This window comes from Xyrauchen texanus, chromosome 40, assembly GCF_025860055.1.
Source record: "Xyrauchen texanus isolate HMW12.3.18 chromosome 40, RBS_HiC_50CHRs, whole genome shotgun sequence".
NCBI lineage: Eukaryota > Metazoa > Chordata > Actinopteri > Cypriniformes > Catostomidae > Xyrauchen > Xyrauchen texanus.
The window spans coordinates 23,257,550-23,282,294 of record NC_068315.1 but is presented as its reverse complement, the minus strand read 5'-3'; the positions used below and the strand labels follow the sequence as shown (position 1 = coordinate 23,282,294).

At 37.0% G+C, this 24,745-nt stretch overlaps 2 protein-coding genes across 8 annotated transcripts in view; both read right to left on the bottom strand.

The window, feature by feature from the left end:
* Positions 1-751: 751 nt before the first annotated feature.
* LOC127633659 (WAP, Kazal, immunoglobulin, Kunitz and NTR domain-containing protein 2-like) lies at positions 752-3,923 on the bottom strand. The gene is made up of 2 exons (XM_052112896.1): positions 3,427-3,923; positions 752-3,190 (listed from the first exon to the last, which is right to left on the bottom strand). Exons 1-2 carry the CDS (start codon positions 3,625-3,627, stop codon positions 1,682-1,684), a joined length of 1,710 nt encoding a protein of 569 aa, XP_051968856.1. The 5' UTR covers positions 3,628-3,923; the 3' UTR covers positions 752-1,681.
* Positions 3,924-15,220: 11,297 nt separating this feature from the next.
* Positions 15,221-24,745, bottom strand: part of LOC127633241 (ATP-binding cassette sub-family C member 3-like) — a 65,404-nt gene continuing 55,879 nt past the window's right edge. For 3 of the 7 annotated variants that reach the window (XM_052112185.1, XM_052112184.1, XM_052112187.1), the window contains 8 exons: positions 20,075-20,274; positions 19,546-19,672; positions 18,794-18,895; positions 18,145-18,291; positions 17,862-18,020; positions 16,330-16,496; positions 16,000-16,194; positions 15,221-15,683 (listed from right to left, as the gene is read on the bottom strand). In XM_052112185.1, the coding sequence (XP_051968145.1) occupies positions 15,575-15,683; positions 16,000-16,194; positions 16,330-16,496; positions 17,862-18,020; positions 18,145-18,291; positions 18,794-18,895; positions 19,546-19,672; positions 20,075-20,274 (1,206 nt within the window). In that variant the 3' untranslated portion in view covers positions 15,221-15,574. Of the gene's footprint in view, positions 15,684-15,999; positions 16,195-16,329; positions 16,497-17,861; positions 18,021-18,144; positions 18,292-18,793; positions 18,896-19,545; positions 19,673-20,074; positions 20,275-23,512; positions 23,587-23,893; positions 24,024-24,745 lie in introns of those variants that run through there. The other 4 variants (XR_007969190.1, XR_007969188.1, XM_052112188.1 and 1 more) reach the window with 3 other exon arrangements.

Below are 24,745 nucleotides of genomic sequence, written 5' to 3'. Positions count from 1 at the left end.
GGATAGTTCACCCAAAAATAAATATTATGTTATCATTTACGCACTCTCATATTCTTTTAAACCCATTGGACTTTCTTTCTTTTAAAGAACACAACGGGGGATGTCTCAGTCACCATTCACTTTCATAGTATGGAAAAAAAAAAATGCAATGAAAGTGAATGGCGATTGAGGCTGTCAGTCCCTTACATATTGCTAACATCTTCTTTTGTGTTCCATGGAAAAAGTAAAGTCACACAGGTTGAAACAACATGAAGGTGAGTACATGATGACAGAATCTTTATTTTTGGGTGAACTGTCCCTTTAAATACCTTTAAATATTTGCATTATTAGCATCTTGTATTATTAGAAAAGTAAAAGAATTACACAGAGGTTCAAATATTTTCATGTAATTTCCGCATTGCTAATCATGACAGACACTGAGCTATTGTAAAATATTATTTTCAGAAAGTATCATTATAAGTGCTTATAAGAAATGACAGTCAGCTTATTGGTTCATCAGTCATTTAAAAAATAAATAGCTTAAAAAATAAACACTGTCTGGGCTAAATAGTCTAAGCTCAAATTTCTCTACAGACATAAGGCTTAAAAGAGAGAGCAAAGAAAGATTTTTTTTTCCAATGCAATCAACATTTCCTTCAATATTAGTGCATTAAGAAAATCTAATTATATAATACAATGGAGTTGTTATTTAATCTACAGACAGCTTTGAAACAACAGCAACAAATCTTTAGAAGAGTTCTCCTAAGGGGGTCAGAGAGCAAGGTGTAAGTTAAATTAATCAAAAATATAAAATAAGACAGCATTACAAAAAATGTGCCAAAAAGTACATTACTCATAAAGTATTACTGTAATTTTATAGTGCAGGTATGAAGTTCCTTTTGAAGTCAGAGAAGTGAGAGTCTAACAGATGGGTTTGATTAATGGGTTCTATGTCCACACGTGAGTTCTTTAACATGGGAATACAGTAAGGGCAACCCACCTACTTTTACACACTTATTCCAATGTTATAAATCATAGAGTGTTAGACTTTGAACTCAGACCACGGTTTGAGTCCAGCAAAACACGTAAGCTGACATGTGAGACAAAAGTGTCATAGAAGCAACAAGAGATGATGATGTGGTTGCTTGAGAAAATGTGCTTTTTATTTCTCATTTAGTTTTTGGACACTATCAGTTAGGGTTAAGGCAAAGCCTTGGTAAAGAGTAAGGATGTCTCCTTCGTGTCTACCTCTCATTTGATTTAAGATCACTATTGGTAAGGTTTAGGTTAATGTTTTAGGTTAGGGAGGTACATTTAACTCATTAAAATCACCATCAAATATTCAATTAAAAAATCTTGTCTGATTACGAGACCATTTCACTCACTTTTGGCGCCCTCCGCTGGAAATTTCACTGGGAAACTGCACTGAAATGTGTAATAAGGCATGTAATTTCATTTTTGCAAAAAAGTTGCCGCATTCAAGTAATATACATGAGATCTGGCTAAAATAAGTTATCTGGCAGAAAGTAAGGCTCTGTCACCATTCAATTTAATTCTACAAAAAAAAATATGCAATGAAATTGAATGATGACTGAGGCTAACATGCTGCCTAACATCATTTGCATTACACAGAAGAAAGAAAGGAACAACATGAGGGTAATAAAATGATGACAGAATTTTCATTTTCGGATGTGGCAAAGTCTTATTGAATGAACTCTTTCAAAATGTCACAGGTGTTTTTGTTGATGACCTCACGGAGCCTACGGACACGTCGGACACTGGAAAGGCTGATGAAGCTGTCTGGCTGCAGGACAGCCATGCCATTATTCACTTCACCCATGATGATGACCTGACCATCTGCTGTGGTGATGTTAGGACAAGGGCAGGCCCAGTCCCAGCGCTGCAATGTCACTTCCAAGGGCTCCTTCCCAAAGAACCTCAGCCCCATTTTTTCATCCTTCAGGATTTCCTCCACAGTGATCAGAGCATGACCAGATTCCTGGTCCTCCGTCAGCTCCGTCATGCGTCCCAGAATGACAAAATCACTTTTACAGAAACTGGTCACCATCTTGTGTCGTGGCTTGCATGGCTTGCACTGGTGGTTTCTTGGAAACGGACAGGAGTCCTCACATGCTTCTTTGGTTTTGAAGTTATTCTCGTTGCCTTTACAGCCACCGTAAATGAAGGGTTGGCACTGGTACAGGGAAGCACTGTAGGCCCATCTTGGTTCATATGACTTGCAAGGCCCCTGGTCGCTAGGATGGTGACAAGGGGTAGCAAGCTCTTCCTGACAAGATAACATGCATGTCTCGTATGTGTCAAAGTGATTTTGGTTTTTGTTGCAGTTACCATAAGTAAAAGTGAAGCAGTTGTTCCTCTGAGGGTCATAAAACCAACTCAGCTTTTCTTCACCACAGTCATCGTTGTCAGGTAATTTCGAGCACTCCTTGGCTGGGAACGGTGTGGTGTTGGTCTGCTCCGCTTTCATGTCTTTCTCTCTCTGGCCCACAGAGAGTGGAAAATGAGCTTGGAAGGAGCCACCTTTGTTTGTGGCAGTGCAGGTATAGATACCTTGATCTTGCAGTCGGGCATTGTAGATGACCAGCTGGCCGATGTTGGTGACAACAGCGTTTCCATGTACATGGTTGGGTTTCATGACCACATTGTCTTGCCCCTCCAGCTGCTTCTCCCAGGTTATCTCAGGCTTTGGCCGGCCAGCAACTTCACAAAGAAAGCTGGCTGTATCACCAACCAAAACAGACTGTTGCAAGGGGCTTCCCACCATCACAGGGGCATGCACGTCTAATGGGGTGGTGTGCTGCCGGATGGTCGTGGGGAAGGCGGTGGTGCCTGCAGGTAGATGTGAGCTAGTGTTGGGCCAGGTGAGGTGGAACCTGCATGTTACTACTGACAGGGAGATGCCCTTGGAGCAGGCTTCTGCATCCATGTAGCACTTGTTGTAATAGGTCATGCCGTCAGAGGCACAGGTGAAGTGGGGCTCCCTCTCACAGCGGTCATGGCACTTGCACACAGGCTGGCCGTCCCAGATGTCACACACTGAGCCTTGCTGAGTGCACATGAACTTGTCGCAGGTTGCTTCCTTAGGTATACCCATGGGGCCTTTTTTTCCAGTGGCATCAGTGAAGCGGGCTGCCACACAGCTTCGATTACCACAAACATTGGCGCAGCACTTTTCAAATGTTTCACATTCCTGATGAGTAAATGCATAATTTAAAATTTTACAAAATGCAATATAAAAGCAAATGTGTATGTCATGGGAAAGGATAATAAATAATCCATGCTTGGGCAAAAAAATAAAGAAAAAATACTTATCATTCATCTGATAAAACTTACTGACAGAATGACTGATGAATAGTGCAATTGACATACTGCATGCATGCAAACAGATGCACAATTTAAACATTTAAATTGAATTTAATGTCAAACCTGATCAGATTCACATTCTCGTGTGCAGGTGCTCATTGCATCAACCCACAAATTTGGATTCATGTCGTTGGGACAAATTCCTGCGTGGGAATACGCAACTCTTTGCAAAGTCATGCCTTTCACGCACTGCCTGTACACAAACAGGAGCAAAAATTGTCCCGCCACGAACCAGATCCAGCGAGGATACAGCATCCACCACATGTTTGAGGACAGAAAGGAGGAATTGTTTGAACTAACCCAATTGTATTGAAACAGCTGAGCCAAACTGAGCGCCTCGAGATTCCAAGCAGCAGGAGGAAAAAAAAGTCTCCTAGAAATTCCTGAGTATTGTGTAGGACTTGAGTTTAGATCTCAGTATATATACTGTAATAGTTTTCACCTCTTTAGCAAGAAAGGCTATTTCCCTGACCGCAAAACTCGCCCTCACGCGCAAATGACAGTTATGAATGAATCTGTGGTTCTTGAGAGGATTAAAAGCATCTGCCCAGGTCTTGAGTTGGTACTGGGACACCTGCCTCTCTTTGAAAGTGCTGTAGCCTGATTTAACCCTTTATCCTCATCATCATGAAAAAAAAAACTGATGATGCTTTTCGCGTGCAAACCCTTCAGCATGTCTCATGTCTGCCAACGCAATATTTACAGTAGGCCTATTTTAGACATTTTGCCTAAAAAAAGAGAGAGAGAGAGAGAGAGAGAGAGAGAGAGAGAGAGAGAGAGAGAGAGAGAGAGAGAGAGAGAGAGAGAGAGGAAAAAATACGCAAAAGTTGAATTGGATGTCCAGCGCGAAATCTGCATCTAAAATGCGTTCCTGTAAATATTAAACTCACTGGATGAAGCTGGCTCAACATAGCCTATTATAGTAGCTACATGCATCATGCAGATTATTTTAATCTAAGTAGGCTATTACAGTCTTTTTATTATTATTATTATTTTAATCTGGGGTGTCCATGAAGGATTTTGTGTTTGTTGAGTGATAAAAAAAAATTATATAAAGAAAATTCTTTATAATCTATATTTGCCTAAAGCATGCAGGTATTTTTCTAAATGTGGTTAAATTGTTCTATAGGTTTTTTTTTTATTTTTATTTATTTCGACAGAAACAACCTTAACATCAATGGTCAATTTGGTTGCTTTTTGAGCATAAAACCATCATTAAACAAATGTCTGACTATAAAATGACGCACAGATAAACATAGTTTAGCACAATGTAACATCCATCCATCCATCGTCAACCGCTTATCCTGTGTACAGGGTCGCGGGGGGCTGGAGCCTATCCCAGCTAACATTGGGCGAAAGGCGGGGGACATCCTGGACAGGTCGCCAGTCCATCGCAGGGCCACAATGTAACAGTGTAATTAAATACTATAAATCTATAATCCGTGTTACAGTGAAAATCAGTCATCTTGGTTGAGAGGTGGGTCCGGTCGGAAAAGGGTGATAATTTATAGGTAATGTTTTTTATTATTAGGTCCTACATATGATAACATTGATAGCCTACAGCAGCTATATATGAAAATCACTAATGCTGATTAAAGAAAGGCCAAATAACCCCCATTAGCGCTGCCAAAAGTATGTGCAAAGAACAAAAGTCGTGTAATATGAAAATGTTTTCACAATACAGTTTAGCACATGATTTACACGTGTCTTTGACGTAGGCCCACACGTATTTTTTATGAGCAAGGGAGAGCGGGGCACAAACTAACACTTTTTGTTTTAGTTGTTTGTGTAAATATACTTGGAGTTCGATGTATTTTTCTTTTTTCACAGTCATTTCACACTTGTCTATTATACATATGTAGTCTTGTTTCATGAATACAGCGCATACATCATAATCCTCGAAAAAAGAGAAATGTTACAACGTGCCCCCATTGGCGGGACACGTTGTAACAGGTGAGGGGCACATTGTAACAAGACCATATAAAAGTTAGGAATCCCCCTCTAGCAAATATGTCTGATCCAATTAAAAGGCTAAGAAGATAAACTACATTTTCATGTCAATAAAAGCCATTTGTTAACTTTGTCATATAAAATATAGCAATCATTCTGACACTTGACAATAAATACACAACAAAGTCACAGCACTGTGCATTAAGGGGAATTGTGTAAATTACATATCTGACTGAATGGAATTGCAACTCGTTTTTTTGTTGTTGTTGTAGCCTAATTGGGGGCACATTGTAACGCAGAATTGTTACGTGCCCCATTGGCGCAACTGGGATTTAAACCTGACTGGTCACTTCTGCTGGCCATCTCAGAATTACAAGACTATGTAAAATGCTAGCTAAAAGATTGGAGATTAAAATGACCCAAGTTTGCCTCATTTTAAATACACAGTAAAAACAGAGATAAAATAGGCTATACTTACATGTGAAATTTTTTTTGCTACTTCAAAATAAACTTTTGAAAGTTTAAAATAAAATAAAGTTTTTTATTTTATTCCCGCAATTTTTTTTATCTACACAGTGTTGATATGGCAACAAGTAAACAAATGAAGTTTCGTCTTTCCAAAGAAAACAAAAACAAAATAATAAACAAAATGTTTTATTTAAAATATAGGCTATTTAATTAAGCATTTTATATTTTATAGGCTAAAAAATATGTTTAACTTTTTTCCTTATCTTAATTTCTTTATTTCTTTCTTTTTTCTTTCTGTCAATCCATATTCTTAACTTAATTCACTAACTTTCAGAACAGTCAATCAGCAACAACTTTTATTAAAACAATAAAAGTTGTTAACAGAACTAGAGTAGACTAACAGGATATTGACATACCAAATGTTAGTTTATTAAACACTATTAAACTCCTAAAATATTGTTTGCTTGATAAAACTTGAAAATACTCGATCTGAATATGTTAATGGGAGCTACTGTGTGAGGTTTAAACTCTGAGCTGCAAGTTTCACCTCACTTTACCCCTGCAAACATATATTAACTTTTACAGTGCCTGGTTGTGCACCATTAGCTCTCTGGTAAAGAAACAATTCCTTGTTCTCACACATGCTTCCAAAGAGGAAAAGCACTTCCAGGTGTTAAGTGAGGACAAGCTCTTTATGAAACTCATTATAAATTATGATAATGAGCCCTAAGCTTATTACACTGCCTTTTTGACAAAGAAGGATTGTTGTGAAATTGAAACAGAGATTTTCAAAGTAAATTACACATTGCATTTGTCCTGATATTAACAAAAGTGAAAGTGTACAAGTATGCACAGTGTCTTATTTAGAATGCTCTATTGAAATTATGAGATGTGTTTAGGTGAACTTTAGGAGAATGTCAGCATTTCATCTCACCTAATATACTAAATTATTTCACTATGTGAGACTACAGAAGTGAAATTCAAGATACTCTCTGAAGTCAGCTACAATTTGGCCATTAACAGTAATCATCAGCAGTATCCATATGAAATCACACCCCAGGTGTTTGGATTCAAATATATAATTAACTGAACATCTAACAACATATCAGTGTCTATTTAAGCATTTTAGAGATAAAAAAAAGTTTAATTGAAGTATTTGAGTTGATGTTCTGAGTATGGCCTCAAGCTAGAATCAAAGCTTTCATGAGGCAACTTCTAACTGCTGGCACATTGATAACATACTGCAACACCAACTGAGATTTCTGCCTCTTTGATTGATTGCTTCAGGAGTAGCTACAACACAGTGCATTCTTTTATGTGTCCTACTTCAGAGACAGATTACCTTACATGCCCTCGACGGAGGCAACACATGATGTATTTGTTGAAGGAAATGATTCAGTGGGAACAAAAATGAATAAACACTTGCTAGTCTGTGGGTCTTTAGTGAGGACTGATACAGCCTCAGGCTGTAGGCTTCAAATAATTGGCTGGTTATTTTTGAACAACATGAAAAGAGATCTCAAGGTGAGTCCGCTATCCATAGCTTAAAATCATACCCATCAAATATAGTCTGGAAATGTGTTATTTGAGAGGTAGGTACCAGAGATGTGCAAAACAGAGTGTACAAACAAATACATACCATTTAAATATGATTGTTCTTTGATACCTTCTTACTAAAAGTCCCCGAACATTACCATTATGATTGTTAGAAATGAATGAATAAAATAAAAATTACACTGATATGCTATTATGAAACTTTGACCACCAAGCCACAAAGTTAGATTAATTTAAATGGAAGCGTTCTGTTTGACAGCAGCAGAAAATACATATTGTCTTGGCAATAGAAATGCTAGTAATTTTAAAGTAAACCGAAGGTAAAAATTCTACTGTAAAGACCTGTAAATTGGTTAACTGCAAGTTACCTAACCATACACAGTATAATAAAACTGTGTACAATTTTAATAGAAAATGCATTTTAAAAATGTACTTTTATATGAAAAGTTTGTTAAAAGTTTTTTTTTATTATTATTATTTATTTTTTACTTTATTTTATTTTTTGTTACTGAAAATAATCACCTTATAATTCAATTTACAGTTAAATACAATAAAAGGACATTTCTATTTGTCTTTGCATGACCCATCACATGTGATTATATTGAAATAGCTCTTCAGCTTTCATTATTAGTTAACTAAATCATGGGGTTTTATGTTATTTATTTAATGTTTTTTAAAATGACTGCTACACCTCTGATACCAAAGAAGTTGCTTCTTGTGCTTAAATCCTGCTTGTTTCACAAACTCTAATTTACGTCAATAACGTTCCTGGATTAAGTATGTCCAAAATCTTTTCATACTACTCGCATGCGTACCTGAAGTAGGCCTACATACTGTTTCACCGGCCGAGAAGTTAATCAAATGCAGTGCATAATCTGACAGTATGAGATTTTGGATGCAAGGTTCGAGATCAGTCTGATCACACACATCCTGCTTATGTCTGTAGATTCATCTTCATCTTGAAAAAGGGGGGGCACATAGCCATATAAGGTGACCAGATATCCCCAGACTCCCGGTTTCTGATGGTCTGTCCCCGACTGGAGCTGTTCCCGGAAATGTCCCTGTTTTTACTGCACGTTCAAAACAGTAAGCAAAGTGAAAATACATGAAGAAAGCCGCTCTTGAAGCCTACAGGTGTTGTATTGAATTGTGTTCCCTGTCGGAATCTGTTTCCCCCTAGCCCCGATAGGGTATGGGGTTATGGTTAGGGTTAGGGTTAGGGTAGGTAGGATACAGTAGGGTAGGGTAGGGAAGGGAAGGGTTAGGCTTAGGTTAGTTTATGGAGGAACACATTCTGTCAGCGGAAAATGTTACCGTCAGATACTGTTCCCCCCATACAGATTTGCTGGGGGGAATCAGATCCAAGCAGGAAAACATAGTTCGACACAACTCCGGTAACAAGGTTTACTGTGTGATGTTTATTTTGACCAACAGAGGGGGCTGCTCGCTATAGCAGCTTTATGTCATCTTTTACTGATTACTTGTTTGCAAGTTTTGCCATTAAGAACTGGACCAGGGAGCAAGCGCAATTGAAAAGAATCATCATCATTGTTATCAGCTTTGTGGTGAGGTGCAAATTAGCTGTGTTGTAATGAAATGATATTGTTATGTATTTGATCAAATTAATGCATTTAAAATAAGAATATGTCATTAATAAAATGGAAAAATAAATGAAATGTATAATAAAGTATCTGCAAAGAGCAACATTAAATGTAAGTCAGCTCAATACAGCATAGATTACATTGCGCTTTGCTGGGAAAGAAGTGACTGAAAAGAAGCATCATAATGCATAAGAGATCAAAATAAAAGGTATAATTAAGAAAAACAGGTCCATAGGAGACTCCATATAAGATAACTCATAGAAACAGATAGGTGAAATAGTGTAATAATAATAATAGTGTAATAATAAAAATTATTATACAATATTGAAAGGTTTACCTGTGCTGTGGAGTCAGCTCCAAAAGTTCCTTTTTTTTTCCAATCATTGTTTATAAATGTTTATAAATGTTTGTTTAGTTCACTTTTATGCCACAATGTCATCTACCTTATACAGTGTAGAAAAGATATGTAACAGATGACTTTTAAAAATGATCAACTTTACATCTGTATCAGAATTTCATTCAGACATATTCAGTAGAGTAAGATATACCATAGTTCATGACCTTTGACCATTCTAGCTTTTTTTGCGCCCTGGGCGAAACCCGCTCATTAATGGCATTAATGACATCATTACATTCACCATGGTCAAAATACATAACATCTGAATTGTCCCCTTTTTTAATTCATAGATAAGTAACATGTGAAATTTCAATGACATTTACCACTGAATAAGAAATGTCCCCGTTTTTCATTTCAGAAATCTGGTCACCTTAGTTTAAATAAACCTGTTTTCTGTAAACAAACAGCTTGTGTGCCAGAAATCATTCAAACTGAAAGACAAACACCTTGGGCCGTGACCGCCGCATACATCTAAATTGGGATAAGTACTGACAGTGTGAAGGTGAATTGTGCTTCAATAACAAACTAGTGCTTTGTTTTCATATCCGAGAGAAATCTTGCTTTGTCACCACTTAATCGAGACGTACCCGCCTCAGCTCATATCCTTCTGCCTGAAGTGAACTGGCAGGTAATGAGGAAGAGACAAACCCTTTCATATATCAAGTGGTTCAGCCTGAGGGAGTGATATAGCTTCATACTCTGGCACTTTAGACCATATTCATCCTTTTGTGTCCATCATCTGTCAACACAGCAGCGGGGGTGAGACAGCAGTCTTTAAATAAAGTACCACGGATCCTAATTAAGAAAATGGCATAACAAGACCAGCCTCACCTCCCAATATTCAAAACTCAGAACATGAGGTGTCTTGTTTGGAGATTAATGGGAATAAACAGCCCCCCTATTAAGATATTTGTGGCCCTGCCAATTTTGTCACTTGCGGGAAACCACATAACGGAGGATATGAATATGTGGAATTGTTTTCTGCCTTCAGGAGACGATTAAGCTTTCTTCAAGAGCCCAAATTAGATGTGGAGTGCAAGTCAAGATTTTTCTGGGCTTGTTTCATTCAAGTGGGAAATTTCATTAAAGAAATGGTTCACCTAAAAATTTAAATTATGTCTACATTTACTCACCCTCATGTTGTTCCAAACCATGTTGTATAACAAACATATGGGTAGATTTCATGATTGGTGGTAAAATATGAAATGTATCAACAACTCTACCCACACAAACACATACAGTACATACTGTATTATTGCAATGGACTACGATAAAATATGTACTCCGTATTGCCATATGACATTACAGCAGTGTTTCTCAACTGGTGGGTCCCCAAAAGTAGGTTGCAGGGTCGCGGATAGCTGGGAAAGAATATGTAATGGTTCTCCTGTTACGTTTCACCTAATGTGTATTAGGTACTATTTAATTTCACAAATACTATAATTTTTTGTTGTTGTAGTTGTTATTATTATTATTTGAAAGACTAGCTAACTAGCTGAAAGACTTGACCTAACCATGGTAATGTGGAGCATTACCATCTATGGTCTTACCTGTGCTTATATGTCAATGCACTCTAAATATAACGGCAAGTACAAAAATGGCTTTAAAGTCTGGACATCCAAGACTTCTGGACAAAATGTTTTCCTCCTGTGTATTATATGTTCTGTTTGAATAATGTTTGATATTAGGAAATAAACTGGATAATACATTAAACAGGCACATATACATATATATGCTCATCAACTTTCAAAAGCGGCGAGAGAAAACTTCTTGTTGTTGACATCATGAACAAAAATAATGTCAAATGATACAGGCCCTTCTACTTGAAAACCATGAACAAAACTATGCAAGATAATAGAAAATCTGACGCAGGATACATTGAATACAGATTATATTTTTTTTACTAAGGTAGGTCGCCACTTGATGTCCAGTGTAAAATCTGGGTCCCAAAGTAAAACCAGTTTGAGAGCCACTGCACTACAGTATTTCTATATTACTATACTATAAGTTCATGTACTACAAAAATAATGCCAGTGTACCGTGAGTAAAATGGCAGATTATCAATTCATAAACACTTACTTTTCACCTTTTTAAATCAACAAAAAGTTTTTGTTGATTTAAAACATGATAAAGCTTTAAACTTAAAGGGATAGTTCGCCCAAAAATGAAAAGTCTCTCATCATGTACTCACCCTCATGTCATCTTAGATGTGTATAGCTTTCTTTTTTCTGCAGAACACAAGCTAAGATTTTTAGAAGAATATTTCAGCTCTGTTGGTCCATCCAAGTGAATAGTAAAACAAAAAAAAAAGGCGAAAAAGCACAAAAAGTCAGCATTAAAGTAATCCAAATGTCTCCGGTGGTTTAATCCATGTCTTCAGAAGTTACATGATGTGGGTGCGAAACTGATCAATATTTAATTCATTTTTTTCACTTGCATTGTGAGGACCTACAAAGCTGTAAAAACGTATCTGTTTGGGAGATCTAACTCGCTCCTAGCGTCAACATAGTGGACATTTCACCTCGGAAACTATACCAATTTATACACAACATTATTAAATACTGACTACTGTCCTTAATGCCCATGCATATGCACTCAAGTATATTGGGGGAATCCTGGAGTTTGACGAAAGAAGGAAGCCCCACTATTGCAGCTCATTTCCATTGCAAAAGTGAAAAGTTAAGGAAAAAAATACAGCAACAACTCTAGTAAAGCAAAGCAACTGAAAATAAAATAGCGAAGTTGTCCTTAGACATCATGTCTGTTCTTTACGCAAGTGTCACAGGAAAAATATGCGTGCTTACAGAGCCGCATGTATACGGGAGTAAAGAGAAAGACTATAACACACTGCATGTAAACGTGTACGCCACTTTCGAGTCTTAAGCAGTTTTCTCGCAAAACATAACGTAGATCTAGAGGGGCGACTTGCAGCTGTACATCATTGCACCATTCACCGGGTAGCCAATCACATGTAAACTGTTGCTTTATAAGTCTGCTCACAATCTATCACATTGCTGTTTCAGTGTGCTAACATGGCAACCTCCACCACCCCACCACCACCAGTTGAGCCCCGTCCCGCATGGGGGTAGGCTCCTTGCCCCTGCCTCTTATCTCCGGCATGATATGACGCTTCCGAGTACAACTCCTTTGGACCGCCAGACAGGGCCTACGCCAAAGAGACATTACTTTTCTGTTTTATATTCATCAAATAAATGTCATCTTAAATCTCAATCCAATCTGCAAGTCTTCCTGATAGAAATTACTTTCTGATGTTCATGAAAACAAGCTCAGTATGTTGAACTAAAAAATTGGAACAGTCTGATTCGTAAACAAAATATTCAGACTGGTGTTATAAACCAAATCATCTGATTCAATAAAAAAGATCATACTCACAAGAATGAAATGGTTCTAGTGTCAAGGCACGTGCCAAGGAAAGCCAGGTCGGATGTCAAGATTTTCAGTGAATAAGAACTTAATGTTTGGTCTGCTTCTCACAGGAAGCTATTGTATGGCTTCAGGAGGGTCTGAATATGGAGCATATGGACCACTTTTATGACTATATTTTGGTGCTTCGAAGCTCAAAAGCATCTGTCCTCCTTTTTTTTTGTAATATCTTCTTTTGTGTTACATGGAAGAAAAAAAGTCATAAAGGTTTGAATAAAATTAATGCGAGTACATTTAGAACTTTTTTTATGTAATTAATTTTTTTATGATTGGAGTTTTCTGGCTTTACAAAGTAGCACTCTGGAGAAAAATGTGAGGAAAATCTGCCCATTTTAGCCCTTTAATTATATAAAACTAAATATGGCTTATTACTTGAATAGGAATATATTTATTTGGGAGGTGAAATGAATAAGTTGTGGTGGCATGATCTGCAAGATATTTATTTTACTCATTCAGTTTGTTTCACCCTGTACTTTACATTGTTCCTAAAGGTATTAGAAATGTATATGCTTGAGAGCTCAGAGGAGCACAGATAACAGCTGTGTCCAGTATGATAGGAATGATGCCCTTTGACCTGCTTTATGTTGTATCTGTACAGATTTTTTTTTATATACATCCACATACATTGTCAAACTTCCTTTCAGGATTTACATTACTTCAATTTTACAACTTAAATGAGACGTGTAATCTTATGAAATCCGTAAGTAAGATAATTTATGAAAAATATTGGTACATGTGTTAGTTCTTTTGACACTTATGAGGGCAGTATGTGCCACATACTACAGTATATGTCACTTATGTACTGTACGTCCTCTAGTGGTGAGTAACAGCCTACTTAATATCTACAGACACTGCAACAAAAGTAGGGTAAATACAGGTGATTGGGCCACTGTATCTTAATATCAGAAGTGGCCCAATTTACCTGAATTCACTCTTTACATTCATTACTGATGAAGACTTTTTAGTAAATTATAATTAAACAATAATTTACATAAATAGATTTTTAAAATTGTAAAAAAATATCTTGCTGAATTTCACTTTTCATTTGAACTTCACCAGAACATTTTGATCAGTTAATCTTTTAACCTAGAGGTAATTTGTGTTAAGTTGCAGTGTTATCAGACCTCAAATAATGCAAAGAATATAAGTTCATATTCACTTTTAAACAACACAATACTAATGTTTTAACTTAGGTAGAGTTCAGAAATCAATATTTGGTGGAATAACCCTGATTTTCAATTACAGCTTTCATGCATCTTGACATGCTCTCTACCAGTTTTTCACATTGCTGTTGCATGAATTTATGCCACTTCTGGCACAAAAATTCAAGCAGCTTGGTTTTGTTTGATAGCTTGTGGCCATCCATCTTCCTCTTGATCATATTCCAGATGTTTTCAATGGGGTTCAGGTCTGGAGATTGGGCTGGCCACGACAGGGTCATGATCTGGTGCTCCACCATGCACACCTTGATTGACACCTGGCTGTGTGGCATGGAGCATTGTTCTGTTGGAAAAAACAATCCTCAGAGTTGGGGAACATTGTCCAAGCAGAAGGAATTAAGTTTTCTTCCAGGATAACCTTGTACGTGGCTTGATTCATGCGTCCTTCTGCCCAATTCCAGCCTTGCTGAAGCACCCCCAGATCATCTCCACCTGGTCGTCTAATGCTTAGACGGAGACCTGGAGAGGCCTTCAAGCCACAATGTCTCGCACCCACTGTGACATCCGATGGAGGATTGGTGATGATATGGGGGTGCTTCAGCAAGGCTGGAATCAAGGCTGGGCAGATTCGTCTTTGTGAAGGACACATGAATCAAGCCACGTATAATAATGATTTATGTTCCCCAACTCTGAGGATTGGTTTTACCAACAGGACAATGCTTATAATACCTATACAACACATACCTATAAATAGTAAATCCAGAGAAACTTTCCAGAGAAGATAATTTTGCAGATTCTCTTAATTTTTTCCAGAGCTGTCTATATATATTCATTTCGGTTTTACTATAATTATTACATTATTAATTATTATGTTAAACAATTAAATGTATGCCATGTTCTGTGCCCCCTCCTTACACTTAAAATAGATAGGAATTCATACATTTCACAATTCTCCATCATGGTTTTCATTATAAAAAGCTCTCATTTTAATGTCCATATATTTATTAAATACTAAATGTAAGAAGCCGTGTGCTTAAATTATAATTTGAGTAAAATATATGTTCTATGCATTTTCCACTTAAGGTGCAAACAATTCACACAAACTCTGTACATTATAAACCCCTGAGATAAGTTATGTGCAGCTGCCTTAAACCAAGTGCCTCGCATCAATGGAAATGGCAGATTAAGAAAGTGAATTTGTTCAAAATGTGTAGTAATACCAAAACAGCATTTGGAAACTGGCCATGAAAAAACAAACGTACAAAATACACACAGAACAGAAATAGCATAACTTTTTTTTAATAAATGCGACGGTACTCCAATTCTAGTAACAGTATTCAAGTTTTTACAGATTTGGAATCACACATTTAATTGAGCAGTAATCTTCCCTATTGAACAACTTCAGAAAGTGACTTAAATAATACAGTACAAAAAATACACGGCTTCATCATGAAATGTAGTCATTGAAGAAACAGTGTCACTGTAGTTTATAGAAGAAAAAAGAAAACAATAATGTAAATATAAAAACAGATCCTGAACGTAGCTTGCTGCTGAGTAAAAAAAAACATTACATTCACTGGCATTCTGTGTGATACTGTGTGAAGGCACTCTTGGCTTTTTTTTACAGCATAGCAGGTTCACACCAACCCAGCATCCTTGGCCATTCCAAAAAATATTCCTTTCTGCGCAATAAGGTTTCCCGGTGTATCGAATTCAGCTATCTGTCCCTTGTCCAAAACAAGCACTCTGTGACAAGAGAAAAGCATGCAATTAATTCAATTTGGAGTTGAATTTGTGCATATGCATTGCCTTAATAAAGAAATGTATTTGAAATATCTGCTCTTTATACCAATGAATCAGTGTTAACTCATAGACAGTTACATCAAAAAATTATCAAGTCTTTTAATTCAAGAATCAAGCATTTCAATTTCAATTTACTATTTCAATTTTTGATTTTACATCAAAAGCACGCTTTAATAAACAACAAAATTTTCTCTAATTATTTATTTTAACAACTGAATCATTCAAATTTGATTTGCATTGACAAATGTACATGAAGTACCTGGTATAGTCCATGATGGTGTTGAGTCTGTGAGCTATAGTGAAAACTGTGCAGTCTTCAAACTGAGTGCGGATTGTGGACTGGATTAGATCGTCTGTCTCCAGGTCGACAGCGGCTGTGGCTTCATCGAGGATGAGGATTCTGGTCTTCCTCAGCAAAGCACGTGCCAGACATACCAGCTGTCTCTGACCCACACTAAACAGGTACCAGCAGGTATTATATAATGATATCGACAAGGGTCCTAACTATAATGTTGCATAGAATATACAGGAACAGAAATGTTTATGCAACACTCTCTTTTTTTACTGTTCTATACACTACTAAATGTACCTTAGGTTTTCCCCTCCTTCTGAGCATTCCAGATTGAGTTTGGCAGCCTGGTTGCTAACAAACTTCTTTAAATGAGACAGCTCCAGAGCTTTCCATAGTTCATCATCGCTGTATTTATCAAAGGGATCGAGGTTCATACGCAGAGTTCCAGAGAACAGAACAGGTTCCTAAAAATACATTTCAATCACACAAACAAGTTAAAGTGCTTCTGCTACATACATAAAAGCACAAGTTAGCAATGCAGTACCAGATATGTTATATCATAATAAAGAATAAAGCAAGTGAAGTGTAACTGGCCTCGAGGAAATAAAATGAAATGATCTCCTCATTTACTCACCCTCATGCCATACCAGATGTTTATGACTTTCTATCTCCTGCAGAACACCAACAAAGACTTTTAGAAAAATATTTCAGCTCTGTAGGTTCTCACAATTCAAGTGAATGGTGACCAGAACTAAGAAGGTCCAACAATTACATAAAGGAGGCATGAAAGTAATCCATACTTCCAGAGGTTAAATCCATGTCTTCTGAAGCAATATGACAGGTTTGGGTGAAAAACTGATCAATATTTAAGTAATTTTATACTATTAATCTCCACCTTCGATCAGCCACAATCAGTAGGTGGCTGAATGTGAAAGTGAATGTGTAGATTTACAGTTAAAAAAGGACATAAATATGAATCTGTTTCTCACACACACCTATCATATCACTTCAGAAGATATGGATCAAATGGATTACTTTTATGGTGCCTTTTGGGCCTTCAAAGTTCTGGTCACCATTCACTTGCATTGTGAGGACCTACAGAGCTGAAATATTCTTTGAAAAATCTTAATTTGTGTTCTGCAGAAGAAAAAAGTCTTAATCATCTGGGATGGCATTAAAGGTTGAGTAAATAATTAGAGAATTTTCATTTTTGGGTGAACTATTCCTTTAAGAGAGTTAGCTGGTCAACCTGGTCTCGTTTGCTGGTTTTAGAGGGTTGCCAGCCACTCAGGCTGGGACTATAAAACATCTAAGATCAGCAAATCATCTTAGGCTGGTTTAACCTGATTTTTACAGTATGGTGAGGACAGTTCATTTAAAACAACCTTTCACAATCACAACGTTCATATCATAAACATACAATCTTCAATGCAAATCTTTAAAGGTGCTTTCACACAGCAGCATGTTAGTTTTTTTTTTGTTAAAAGGTGAAATTAGGTTAAGAACAAGTTTTACTGTCGAAAACAATCAACAGGAAAAAAATAAAATGTTATGAATCTGGACACAAGCTGAAAACCCATTAGCCACAATTGTGTTTTCAGTTGAACAAGCTAATTAGCCACTGTTTTGTGAGCCTGAAGTTGCATTGGCCTTCTTCTACTGCCAGGATGAAAATCACAATGAACTGGGAAATTTGCTTTTTCTGCTGACATAGTAAAGGTAACATTAGTGAAACAATAATATGACAATAAACACCATTTTCAAGCTGTGCTTAAATTAAAACAGATGCCATACCACCAACAAAGCGGAGGAAATTACAACACACTGACCTGAGGGATAATGGTGAGTTTGGATCTGAGGTCATGAAGGCCGATCTCGGCGATCTTCACATCGTCGATTATGATTTCTCCCTCCGCTGCCTCTATCAGGCGGAACAGGCACAGTGTCATAGAGGACTTGCCAGCCCCTGTCCTTCCCACGATGCCAATCTGTAGAGAAAAAAGGTTTTTAAATATCTGTGATGTGTGTTTTATATGCCGAACTGAAATGGCATTGTTGAGCACAGACCAATGCAAGCCAACATAATGATAAACATTTTGCGATGTTCCTCACCTTCTCTCCTCCTTTGACCTTCAGCGAGAGGTTCTTCAATACCAGGTCCAGTCCCTCTCGATACCTCACACTGTAGTCCATAAACTGTACATTTCCCTCTGGAGGCCAATCTGGGGGTGGCTGTTTGTCCTTCACAATCCATGGAGCCTATGGGCATTAATGGGATAGTTCACCCAGAATTGAGGTTTTGTCATTATCCACTCTACCACATGTTGTTCCAAACAGTAATGCTGTTATTAATGGGGCATTTTGAGGAATCTTTATACAGTTCTTTGGATAATTTATAGTAACCATGTCCAGTGCTGGGTAGATTACTTCTGAAATGTAATCTGGTACTGATTACGAATTACACAACTAAAATTGTAATCAGTAACGTAATCTTTTAGATCGAATCTGATTACTTTTACACCAAAACATGCAGTAGGTAATCCAAATCTAATTTGATGTGTACTATTTATAGTAAATATGAAATCAAATAACAAATTTGCTATTTGTCAGTTATAGACATTATAATAAGCAACTGAATATTTAATATGGTTGCCAAATGGACTGACTTGGCTTGAGAGGGACTTTGATCTGACCCAGGCACTTTTTGACAATTGATGTGAGATTCAACCTTATATGTTGCTGTGAGTTTGTTCTACTGTACCTCAGTTGGTGTCTCTGAGTACTCCTTCACTCTCTCCACTGCTACTATGTTGCTCTCAAGGTCAGAGGTCATCCTTACCATCCAGTTTAGGGACATCGTGACCTATTCAGTAAAGTTAAAGAAGGAACAAGTACTGTTATAGAGAACCTGCAGGATACAGATACCTAAGAACTGCATACAGGTCATGAGTCATGACTCATATTGCTAACTCTAAAATGACTACAGTTCACCTTGTTACTCATTTCATTCTGTACTATTATTAATATCTGAAAGGAAGAGTTTACGCACAAATGCTTAAACATTATTTACTTAATCTCAAGTTTACACACTTTTACAAACCTCATTGGTTCTTGAAAATCTTGTGACCAAACTCATGCCATTTTAGATTTGTGGGCTGTTTACGTGAGTTTATCTTGATTGGATCAGACAATAACAACTTAAATTTTGGTCTGTTCATCATACAGAGTGATTGTTTGCTTTTGAAAGACTCGGAATATGATGGACGAGTCACATGGACTACGTTTATCACACTTTTGGGTGCTTTTTAAGCTTTAAAGTGAGTCACTATGCACTGCTATTGTATGGAAATAAGCAACTGCACATTCCTTTTTTTCGCAGAAGAAAGAAAAGTAATTCAGGTTTGCAACGGCATGAGGGTGAGTAAACCATGACAGAATTTTCATTTTTGGGTGAACTATTTCTTTAACATTACTCACTTGGATTTTATAGTAAGAAAAATGAGTTTTATTTACCTGCAGAGCGTATGACACTGACAGACCAACTAAGCCGGGGTTGAGCTTGTCTTTCCCAATGACAGCAAATAGAGCAGCAAACAGCACAATGCAATTTCCAATGAACTCAACGCGAACCCCCAACCATCTGTGTTTTTTCAAACACAACACTGTTACAACAGAGACCAAATCTCACAAGGATAATTTGTTCAAATCCTAATTTTTCAATAAACAGCATAACAGAATGACATATCCATTTACCAACAAGTAAGTTTGTCTGTTCTGTGTTAAAGGGATAGTTCAACCAAAAGAATATGTTAGGCAGAATGTTAGCCTCAGTCACTATTCACTTTTATTACAGCTTTTCCATGGTGACTGTGGCTAACATTCAGCATAATATCTATTCTTCAATTCCAAGGAAGAAAGAAAGACATACAGGGTTGGAACCACATGAGGGTGACAAAATTATGAAGAAATTATAATTTTAGGTGAACTATCCCTTTAAGTGTTCTGCAGAAATGCATGCATCCAAATGTGAGACCAAACCTACCTGTTGGAAACAATACCAGGGTAGTAACTCTTTTGGTTCTCATCCACTTTCATATCACTCATGAGTACAAAGGCACTGTTTCGCCTGTAGGCACGAATCACACTAGTGCCTGTGATAGACTCCGAAAAATGAGAATATATAGGAGACCTACTGACAGATTCCAGTCTCTTAAGCTGACGAGATGTGGCAACATAAAATCTCTACAGAGGAAATCAGGGGGAGAGAAACAAACATTCTGTTTAACTGCTATTACAACAATAGAGACCAATACAATAGCAGCAGCAACAACAACATTGTATAAACAATATAATAAAACAGCAATATATCTATCTATCCATCCATCCATCCATCCATATTTAAATTGAGGATTCAGAAAGCACCATTCTTAAAGAGCAGCATTTGTGGCATAAAGTTGATTACCACAAAAAGAAAAAAGGTCAGGGCTGGACTGGCAATCTGGCATACCAGACATTTTCCCGGTGGGCCGACGCATTTTGGGGCCGATCAGGGGCGGACTTACCAGCGGGAGAACCGAACGGGCTGGTGGGTCGTCCGCGAAATGTGCCAAATGGGCCGCGATAAGCAAAATTGAGCCGCTGAGTTATGCAGAAAGAACCACAAAACGGAGCCGCAATATGCAGAAAAGGACAGCGAACCCACCAACCATCCCGCTCAAAAATGTTTGGGCCAGTTGCCATGTAAAATCCCGAGACGATTTCTCTTCCCAGTCCAGCCCTGCATACGGTAAGCGATTTTATCACAATAAAATCATATTAACACGCATATTGTTTAAGTCTTGTGACTATACTTTTGAAACAGTGAGTATTTTAACATGTATTGGTCCCATTCACTTCCATTGTAAGTGCCTCACTGGAACCCAGATTTTTGCTTTTTTAAAGAAAAGGATGGACAAATTGAACAAGTCAAAATACATTTTTATGTTAATCAATATTATGCCACAAATGCTGTCGATTGAGCTTAACTTGTATTGAACCCAGAATATTCCTTTAAACTGGAAACATGCTAAATGTTTTGCTCTGACATTCTTGCTTTGCCTGAACAAGTTTTATTTTGTCATGTCCTTAAAAATGAACCACAACAATCTAATGCTGTATGATTGTCTTAACTGGGAATTTTCGGTCAGTTTACTAATAAATTAGTAGACTAAATCATCTTAAAATGTAAAATAAAATGTTAAAGTTTTGGCTGTTTTGTCCTAAAAAAGGTTAGTTAAGTACTCCATTATACAGCTGATTAAAAAAAAATAAAAAAATGTTCTATAAAATATATTAAAAGCTATAATAAATGATATTGTATGTGTTCCAAATATCCAATTAAATTATTCTTACATTGAGACAAACCATGCAAAATGTATATTCTTTCATTTATAATCATTTCTGTTGGTGTAGTTTCTCGAATCCTCACCATACTTTTAATCACTCATCAAGCAATATTTAACTATAGTCAATGTGATTTTTAAAAATATTTGAAATATATATATACAGGTGAAACTCGAAAAATTAGAATATCGTGCAAAAGTTCATTAATTTCAGTAATTCAACTTAAAAGGTGAAACTAATATATTATATAGACTCATTACAAGCAAAGTAAGATATTTCAAGCCTTTATTTGATATAATTTTGATGATTATGGCTTACAGCTTATGAAAACCCCAAATTCAGAATCTCAGAAAATTAGAATATTGTGAAAAGGTTCAGTATTGTAGGCTCAAAGTGTCACACTCTAATCAGCTAAACACCTGCAAAGGGTTTCTGAGCCTTTAAATGGTCTCTCAGTCTGGTTCAGTTGAATTCACAATCATGGGGAAGACTGCTGACCTGACAGTTGTGCAGAAAACCATCATTGACACCCTCCACAAGGAGGGAAAGCCTCAAATGGTAATTGCAAAAGAAGTTGGATGTTCTCAAAGTGCTGTATCAAAGCACATTAATAGAAAGTTAAGTGGAAGGGAAAAGTGTGGAAGAAAAAGGTGCACAAGCAGCAGGGATGACCGTATCCTGGAGAGGATTGTCAGGAAAAGGCCATTCAAATGTGTGAGGGAGCTTCACAAGGAGTGGACTGAGGCTGGAGTTACTGCATCAAGAGCCACCACACACAGACAGGTCCTGGACATGGGCTTCAAATGTCAAACGTCTTACCTGGGCTAAAGAAAAAAAGAACTGGTCTGTTGCTCAGTGGTCCAAAGTCCTCTTTTCTGATGAGAGCAAATTTTGCATCTCATTTGGAAACCAAGGTCCCAGAGTCTGGAGGAAGAATGGAGAGGCACACAATCCAAGATGCTTGAAGTCCAGTGTGAAGTTTCCACAGTCTGTGTTGGTTTGGGGAGCCATGTCATCGGCTGGTGTTGGTCCACTGTGCTTTATTAAGTCCAGAGTCAACGCAGCCGTCTGCCGGGACATTTTAGAGCACTTCATGCTTCCTTCAGCAGACAAGCTTTATGGAGATGCTGACTTCATTTTCCAGCATGACTTGGCCTTGCCAACACTGCCAAAAGTACCAAAACCTGGTTCAATGACCATGGTATTACTGTGCTTGATTGGCCAGCAAACTCGCTTGACCTGAACCCCATAGAGAATCTATGGGGCATTGCTAAGAGAAAGATGAGAGACATGAGACCAAACAATGCAGAAGAGCTGAAGGCCGCTATTGAAGCATCTTGGTCTTCCATAACACCTCAGCAGTGCCACAGGCTGATAGCATCCATGCCACGCCGCATTGAGGCAGTAATTAATGCAAAAGGGGCCCAAACCAAGTACTGAGTACATATGCATGATTATACTTTTCAGAGGGCCGACATTTCTGTATTTAAAATCCTTTTTTTTTATTGATTTCATGTAATATTCTAATTTTCATAAGCTGTAAGCCATAATCATCAAAATTATATCAAATAAAGGCTTGAAATATCTTACTTTGCTTGTAATGAGTCTATATAATATATTAGTTTCACCTTTTAAGTTGAATTACTGAAATTAATGAACTTTTGCACGATATTCTAATTTTTCGAGTTTCACCTGTGTATATATATATATATATATATATATATATATATATATATATATATATATATATATATATATATTATATATTATTGGAATCAAACACTATCATAATGTTGTAGTGTTTGGTTTGGCTTTGAGCATTCCTGAATTACTCAAGAGTTTTGTTTTTTCAGCAGGTATGTGCATAGAGTATCATCAAAGAAAGTAAAAACAATTGGATTCAATACTTCGGGTACATGCAATAAGCGGTTGCATCACATCGTTCAGTCAGCTCACAGAAAATAATGTGCAGTTAAGAAAGAGAGAAGCTCTGTGCCATGCAAAGCTTCAGCCATATCCGATGACCAATTTTTAGACAATCAGGAAGGATGCAAGTTAAAGTTATAATTATGCAATGAGAGATTGGAGGGTTTAGTACCTAAGTGCTTTATGACAGAGGCACATGTGAAGAATCACAGAAGATTGATTCGAGACCAAAACAGATCTTCAGGCCTAATGAAACGACATCAAAGGCCCATAAAAATCTAGAACAACACTATCCAATAAAACACCCTTTCTAAACCCTAATTCAGCCATATGAGATATTGCAAGCTATTTCTGTTAGCACCATAATGCCTTTTTTCCCTTTGGCCTACTGTATTAATGTAATTAGGATGCACTAGTAAAGTAGAACTTAACACTACATTGTTAGTTGCGTAATAATTAGCAGCAAATTAGCAAAGCCTCAATAAACAGAAGACACACCACCAAAACCACAGCTTAAATATTTTGATTTACTTATTTGACTACTTCTTATTACCTATGCACAGTGATAGACCGATATATTGGCCGTTGACACCAGATGATAATCGAGCCAATTTGGAAGCGTTAGCTCTTCCTTGTGTAAGTTCCAACAACTGCCAACATCCTTGTTAATGGATACTGCATTTCTGTGAATTTTAAGTAAATATTGTTTAATTACAGTGTATTTTCATATTAATTTATATAATAACATTTTATTTATTTAAATTTGTATTTTTTGTTGTTTGTAAAATAGTATTTAAATTTGTAACTGTTGTATTAGCCTTTTTCCCATATTTTCAATTATAAATTATATTGGCCATTGGCCATTCTGCCCTACAGTTCTTAATACTGGCACAGGCCATTAAAAAACAATATCGGTCAACCACTACGTAATGGACTTATATTTTGCCCTCACATCCCCAGTTCACCAAAACTACATTCCAGGTACAAGAAATATATGTGCACTAGCATTAGTATTGACAGCTAAATGCTATTCTGTTAGTGTTAATGGACAAATGATGCTGATGTAATGCACATGGAGATTAAACAGATGAAATGATTGGAAACAGCACAGCAAGAGACTTCAAAACCATGTTCAGAAGACTATCAAAACAAATGAATTACCTTACACTCCTGCTAAACTAACTCTACAGTGCAAGGCTGTTCTTTACGTACCTTCTCTTCTTGGTTTCACAACAAACAGCATGAAAACGCTTTAACATGCTGAGTATGCAGAAAAACGTACTGTACGACAAACATTTACGCTCAAATTAAAGAATTTTAATGTTTATATACAATGGGGTCCAAAAGTCTGAGACCACATGACAAATCTGGGAAACAAAACAAATTTAAATTTGAAAATGATCAG

What these genes read in the sequence shown, in the direction of transcription:
- LOC127633659 (XM_052112896.1), bottom strand. Translation starts at nt 3,627, where the DNA reads ATGTGGTGGATGCTGTATCCTCGCTGGATCTGGTTCGTGGCGGGACAA. An exon ending in GAGAATGTGAATCTGATCAG is followed by an intron (nt 3,191 to 3,426) that starts GTTTGACATTAA and finishes TTTACTCATCAG; the next exon opens with GAATGTGAAACATTTGAAAA.